The following is a 6,322-nucleotide window of genomic DNA, read 5'->3' as shown; positions in this document are numbered from 1 at the left end:
AGGGTGAGCATCACAGAATTCCAGAATGTTAGAACAAAGTGTTCAAGACTTAATAATTCCGCACCGCTGCCACCTACCCTGTGATGTGCGGTTCTGGTCCACAGAGCAGGAGGCAATGGGGAGCCTCCGCGGCTTGCACCTGGTGGCGGGGAGTTGCTTTAGAGTATGTGAAAGAGATGTTTCCTCATCCCTAAGCCTCACCAGAACCTCTGCTTTGAAGAGAACAAATGGATTTTGCACCAAACCACAAGGACGTCCCAAAGCCCCATGCCACGTCTACAGCCATGGGGTGCCGTTACACAAGCCTACAGACTGGGAGAAGAAGATCCTGATCTGGTCGGGCCGCTTCAAGAAGGAAGAGGAGATCCCCGAGACGATCTCGTTTGGGATGCTGGATGCCGCAAAGAACAGGATCCGGGTGAAGATCAGCTATCTGATGATGACCTTGACCGTGGCTGGATGCATTTTCATGGTGACGGAGGGCAAGAAGGCCGCCAGAAGAAATGAGTCGTTAACAAGCCTGAACTTAGAAAAGAAAGCTCGTCTGAGAGAGGAGGCACTGAGAGAAGCAGCGACTTCGAAGGCCAAGGCCAAGTAACCAAGATGTCCTTAGTGGCTGACTTTTAGAACCCAGGAGTAAACTTGCAGCCACAATGCCTGCATTGACAAGCGTATAGCACGAGGATGCATTTCTCAGAAGGGCTGTTTGCACAAACGTATGTGCCCCTTTCTGCTCTAGAGGTACAAATAAATTCTCTTTACAAATAAAAAAAAGAGAGAGAGACTTATTTTCATTAAATTAAAAAAAGAAAGTTCTCTCTCTCTCACCTACACTCATTGAGGACTAGCATTGGTTGAGCACCTAGCCCAGTGTCTTACAGGTGGATGGTAATAAATGTTTGATGAGTGAATAAGTGACCCACCGAGTGGATCAACAGAAACAGCGGCTTTGACCATTTTCATTCTACCCTCTCTTTTCATCACCTAGCAAAGTTACAAGAGGGGCCCTGGTGGTGTAGGGGTTACACGTTGGATGACTAACCTCCCGGTCCGCAGAGAAACCACCAGCCATTCCTCAGACAGAAAGGGAGGCATTCTGCTCTCGTAGAGTTCGTCTCCGAAACCCCCGGGGGCAGTTCTACTCTGTCCTGTGGGGTCGCTAGGAGTCGGCGTCGCCTCGATGGCAGTGAGTTTCTCTGTTAGTTTTGAGCAAGGTTAGAAAGCAAACCAACCAACCAGTAACCATCAAGTAGATTCCAACTCATGGAAAGCCTGTGTGGGTCCCAATAGAACTGTGCGCCCCAGGGGTCCCAAAGCCTGATGCTTCCGTTGGAGATTAACAGACCCCTTTCCGATGGTGCAGCCGAGGGCTAAACCGTATGTCACACGCAGAGACTCCTAAGATGCCATTTAATGGCCTCCTTCTGGAAAGGCCTGTGTGAGCAGTCACTCAAAGGAGGTATCTAAAGTGATCCGGTACATTTTTATTATCTGTAAAATACAGGGAGGAGCCTGATGCCTTAGTTAGGGTTCAGCTGCTAACCAAAAGGTTGATGGTTCAAATCCACCAGCCACTCCATGGGCGAAAGATAAGGCAGTCCACCTCTATAAGCATGATAGCCTTAGGAACCCTATGGGACAGTTCTACTCTGTAATGTAAGGGCACTGTGAGAAGGAATTAACTCACTGGTGATGGGTTGGTTGGGTGGTTGGGTGGTTGGGTGGTTGGGTGGTTGGTTGGCTAGTCAGTAGGTACATAATGGAGTCTAGTATTCAGAAATAATCTTGCTTTCTCATGGACTCCGTCTTCAAGGCCTGGTCGTGGCTGAGGCGTCTGAGCTCCACTCCATGTTGTACAACTGAACTCCAACAGCTGTTGATATTCTTAACCCAATAACTTTTACAAATGGCCCTAAGCAAACATTGTAGAAGGCCCTGGGGAAGGAAAATATTTGATATTTGACCTCAAGATTTTCTAGAACCAGGACATTCTCTCCATTTCTCAAGACTTTGGTTCCTTGTTTGGGAAACTGCTTTCTTATCACTAAATGTTGGCCGTGAATGTTTCTTACAAAAAAGGGAACAGTCCATTGGAGGCAAGTTAGTCAGCACTCACATCCTTGATATTATTATTATTGGGTTCCACAGAGTGGATGGTCATGTAGTTATATGCAAAGAAGCTTTTGCTACTTGATGATGTTTATGACCATGACCAGGAGGAGAGGTGATAGAGGGCACTTCGAGCTTGAATTGGGTATCACAGAGTCAGCCAGTGGCTTTAAAAGAGCATCTGGACTTGGGTGCCATGGTCTCACTAAGGACAGATGGAGTGAGGTTGTTGCTCTTGCTAGGTACCGTTGAGTCTGTTCTGACTCACAGCAACCCTGTGTCCAGCAGAACCAAACCACTGCCCGGTTCTGTGCCATCCTCCCACTTCGTATGTTTGGACCCATTGTTGCCGTCACTGTGTCAATCCATCTTGTCGAGGGTCTGCCTCCACTTTACCAAGCGTGACGTCCTTCTCCAGGGACAGGTCTCTTGACAATAAATCCATAAGTCAAAGTCTCACTATCCCTGCCTCTAAGGAGCACTCTGGCTGTACTTCTTCCAAGACAGACCTGTTTGTTCTTTCGGCAGTCCTTGGTACTTTCGATATCCTTCGCCAGTACCCTAGTTTACCCATCCATGTACCCATCCATGGATTCTTCTTCGGTCTTCCTTTCTCAATGCCCAACTTTCACATGCATACGAGGCGATTCGAAACACCATGGCTTGGGTCAGGTGCACCTTAGTCACCAAAGTAACATCCTTGGGTCAGTTGTTGTCAAGTTAATTGCACGTGTGCAGGAGTAGAACTATGCTGTGGGCTCTTCTAGCCTGTGGCGTTTGGGGAGCAGATTACCAGGCCAGTTTCCCAAAGCACCTCCCGGTGGGTCCCCACACCAGCCTTTCAGCCTGAGCTCAATGGTGCGATTTTCTGGCTCAGCATGCTTTCTTCCTGCGTTTTTTCAGAACAACACTGCCACCTCTTGGCTTTCAGAAGAGCCAGTTTCCCTCATTAAAACAACATATGTCATTTACACACTAAGGAGCCCTGATGGCCCAATACTGAGTCCTAGGGGTAGCGCAGGTTAAGTGTTGGGCTGCTAGCCAGAAGGTGGGAGGTCCGAACCCCCAGCTGCTCTGTGGGTGGGAGGGGCAGGGGGAAATATGTCTGCTTGCTTCCATAAAGATTACTCCCCTTACAGATGACAGTGGAAGCCCAAAATCCACTTGCAGTGCCCACACATGGACTAAGCCCCAATGAATCCCCGACATGTGTTGAGGTTTTTCATATATTCTGCTTTCGTTTCTGTTAAGGTTCGTGTCTGTTTTACTTTGTTATCACCGTTAAGGGTTTTTTGGTTTTGTTTTGTTTTTTCAAATGTTTTTCGTTTGTGAAATCCAGGCTAGGTAAATCTACAGACAGTAACTGGTTCCTTGGCGGTATGGCAGGGGGCCTGGGGGGGAGTGGGAGCTGATAACAGTGGGTACAAGAACGAAGACGTCTGCTAAAGCTGATCATGGTGATGATGACGCAACTCTCCTTGATGTGTTGGATTGTAGGATATGTGAATTCTATGCCAATACAACGGTTGGGGTGGGGGGAATTACCTTGGGAGTAGGTGGAGAAAAAAATACTATAGCCTTGGAAACCCGGTAAGGCAGTTCTACTCTGACGCATAGGATTCTCCTACATCTACGTACGTCAAAATCAACTCAACAAGTCTAGTGGTTGGGGATCTGTCAGGCAGCGATGAATCAGTGGACCTCTAACTGGAACCTGGTCAGCAGTTTGAACCCCTCGAGGGTTCCACAAGAGCTAAGCCTGGGGATCTACCTCCAGCGAGATACCAGCCTGGGGCTGCTATCTGGGGCAGCTCTGCTTTATCCTGCAGGGTCACTCAACAGTGCACAACCACACAACTTACAAATTCAGTGCAACTGGTTGCATCACCTCAAGTCTATGATGAAGTTAAGGAATTTTCCCAGCAAGAGTGTGTCACAATGACCTCACGGCATCTTCCGGGTGTAGGAAATGTTGCAGGAGCTTCGGTGTTTTCATCGGTGGCTTGGCCAAGGCGAGAAAGCCAAGGCTTAGCCAGAATCAGAAAGGTGCTAAGCGTGCAGCTGGAACAAGTCTTTCCCTCTGCCTGTCCCTTCTCAAATTGACCTTCTGCTCTCCCACCCCACTCTGGGTCTCACTCTCTGCCATCGAGTTGAAGCCAATACACGGCCACCCTAAAGGACAGGGTAGAGCTGCCTCTGTGGGTTTCCGAGGCTGTCGCTCTTCGTGGGAATACGTCTCTTAGTTTCCCAAAGCTCTGTACATGTGTTTGCTGGCCACAACTGGGAGCAAGATGAGGCTCCCAGCACCATTAAAAAAAAAGATGAATTTATTAAAATTTACTAAACTGCCCTACATAAGCATACATAAGTATCTGCCTTGGTTTCTCTGGGTTTATTGTCTTATTTCCCAGTTGTTCACAATGGGTGTCAGGGGAGGAGTCCTGTCCCCCCGATTCCTGACATCTCTGCCAACTTCCTCCCGCACTCCCTGCCCCGCATTTTCCAGGGAAACTGACCTTCCACCACAGGCTAAGGCTGTCAGCTCTCCAGCGAGGCGCTCAAGCTAAGCAGGAAGGGAATAGGTTACCTGTCCTGTGTATCTTTCTTCTGGAATCTGACTACATACCAAAAGCAGTGAGAAAACAGTACTGCACAGGAAAGTTGATTTGTGCATCAAATTGGATGTGGTCTGTGTATATTCACAGAAATTTGTTTTTCTACCCTTAACTTTTTGTTGTGAATTAGCTGAAGGGTTATAGAGCAGGTCAATTTTCCATTCAACAGATTCATACACATTTTGATTCACGACATTGATTGCAAGCCCCACAGTGTAACATCCCTTATCCCGCTTCCATCCCTTCTTCGTCCCGGGGAAATGCTGCCCTTGTGGTCTCACATGCTCGGCTCTTCTATGGAGGGCATACCTTCCCAGCGTTGCTGTTCCCTGTAGAGGGCTCTCTATTGTTGGGCTGAAGATGGAGCCACGGTGGGGTCAGTTCCAGGCTGGAAGGGAGACCAAGAGTCTTGGGAAGGGAGACCAGTCTCTCTCCAACTAGTAAGCCTGGCCTTCTTTGTGATTTTGAGTTTTGTCTCCCAAGCTATTCGGGACTCTATGGTTGGCAGTGGTAGCTGGGCACCATCTAGTTCTTCTCGTCTCGGGTTGTGGAGGATGAGGATCATGCTGCCCAACAGCCCAGTGGATTCATTGTTTCCATGTCTTCTATTTTCTTCCCGCTGCTCTGCTCCAGGTGGGGGAGGCCAATAGCTGTGCCTTAGATGGCCACACATAAGCTTTTGAGACCCCAGCCATGACTCACCCAAGTAGGATTTATTATTTCTTAAACAGTTTTATTGGCACAGCATCCACATATCATACAATTCAAGAGTTCAACCACATTGAGAACAGTTTACCACGATACATTTTAGAATATTTCCCTGTTTGTCTTACTCACTTCCTCCCAACTTCCCATGTCATGCCTGCAAGAAACCATTGGTCCAGTTACTATCTCACTAGAGTTTTCTAGCCTGGGTTTCATATACAGAAAAGCATAAGGGAAAATTACAAACACTAGCAACAATAAGAAATGAAACAGAGAAAAACCTCAACAGAAAATTAAAAAGTACAAAATATTGAAAAACTAGAACAAATTTAAGAAGAATCAAAAGGGAGATCCGACGATAAGGTGTCACATTTTACCGTAACTGCATCTTTAATAATCCACAAAGTAGGGTGGGTAGAACCTTGTGTTTGAGAATTATGTTAGGCCAACTGACCTTGCTGTCTCCCAAGACTGTGATCCTAAACCCATAGGTCCAGCCCTCATTCTCTCAAGATACATGTTTGTACCTAAGATAGTTCCATACCTTTGGGCCCTGTACATGCTACTGGAAAGGATGTTCTACTTGGTAGAGAGTCTTGAAGGAGAGGAAGACCCTCCGAACGGGGGAGTGATGCAGGAGCTGCGACAGTGGGCTGGGGCAGAACACTTGTGACGACAGCACAGGAGTCAGCAGTGTTGTGCAGTGTTGATTTGAGTTGTAAGCTAACTCAACGCCCCCTCACAGCAGCAGCAACATGCTGTACTAGTATTTCATGGAAATATTTGCAGCGTAGGTAAATATGTCTTTTCATTCCATTTTCCTATGACCTTTTAGAAGCCCCCTCATATGTAGAGAAATCCTCTATCAAATATTTTATATATATATATATATA

General features: G+C 47.3%; 2 protein-coding genes across 6 annotated transcripts in view; both read left to right on the top strand.

Moving 5' to 3' along the window:
- The window catches only part of CALD1 (caldesmon 1), a 151,736-nt gene that overhangs the window by 129,240 nt on the left and 16,174 nt on the right, over positions 1 to 6,322 (top strand). The window lies entirely within an intron of this gene.
- Positions 116 to 598, top strand: LOC105979063 (protein FAM162A-like). The gene has a single exon (XM_013005924.1). It carries the CDS (start codon positions 116 to 118, stop codon positions 596 to 598), a length of 483 nt encoding a protein of 160 aa, XP_012861378.1.

The sequence above is a fragment of the Echinops telfairi genome, unplaced genomic scaffold (assembly GCF_000313985.2).
Source record: "Echinops telfairi isolate 266 unplaced genomic scaffold, ASM31398v2 ScPeMD7_23;HRSCAF=83, whole genome shotgun sequence".
NCBI classification, from domain to species: Eukaryota; Metazoa; Chordata; class Mammalia; order Afrosoricida; family Tenrecidae; genus Echinops; species Echinops telfairi.
This window is presented reverse-complemented; position numbering and strand designations above follow the sequence as displayed.

Coding starts and splice junctions, on each gene's coding strand:
- LOC105979063 (XM_013005924.1), top strand. CDS start 116: ATGGGGAGCCTCCGCGGCTTGCACCTGGTGGCGGGGAGTTGCTTTAGA.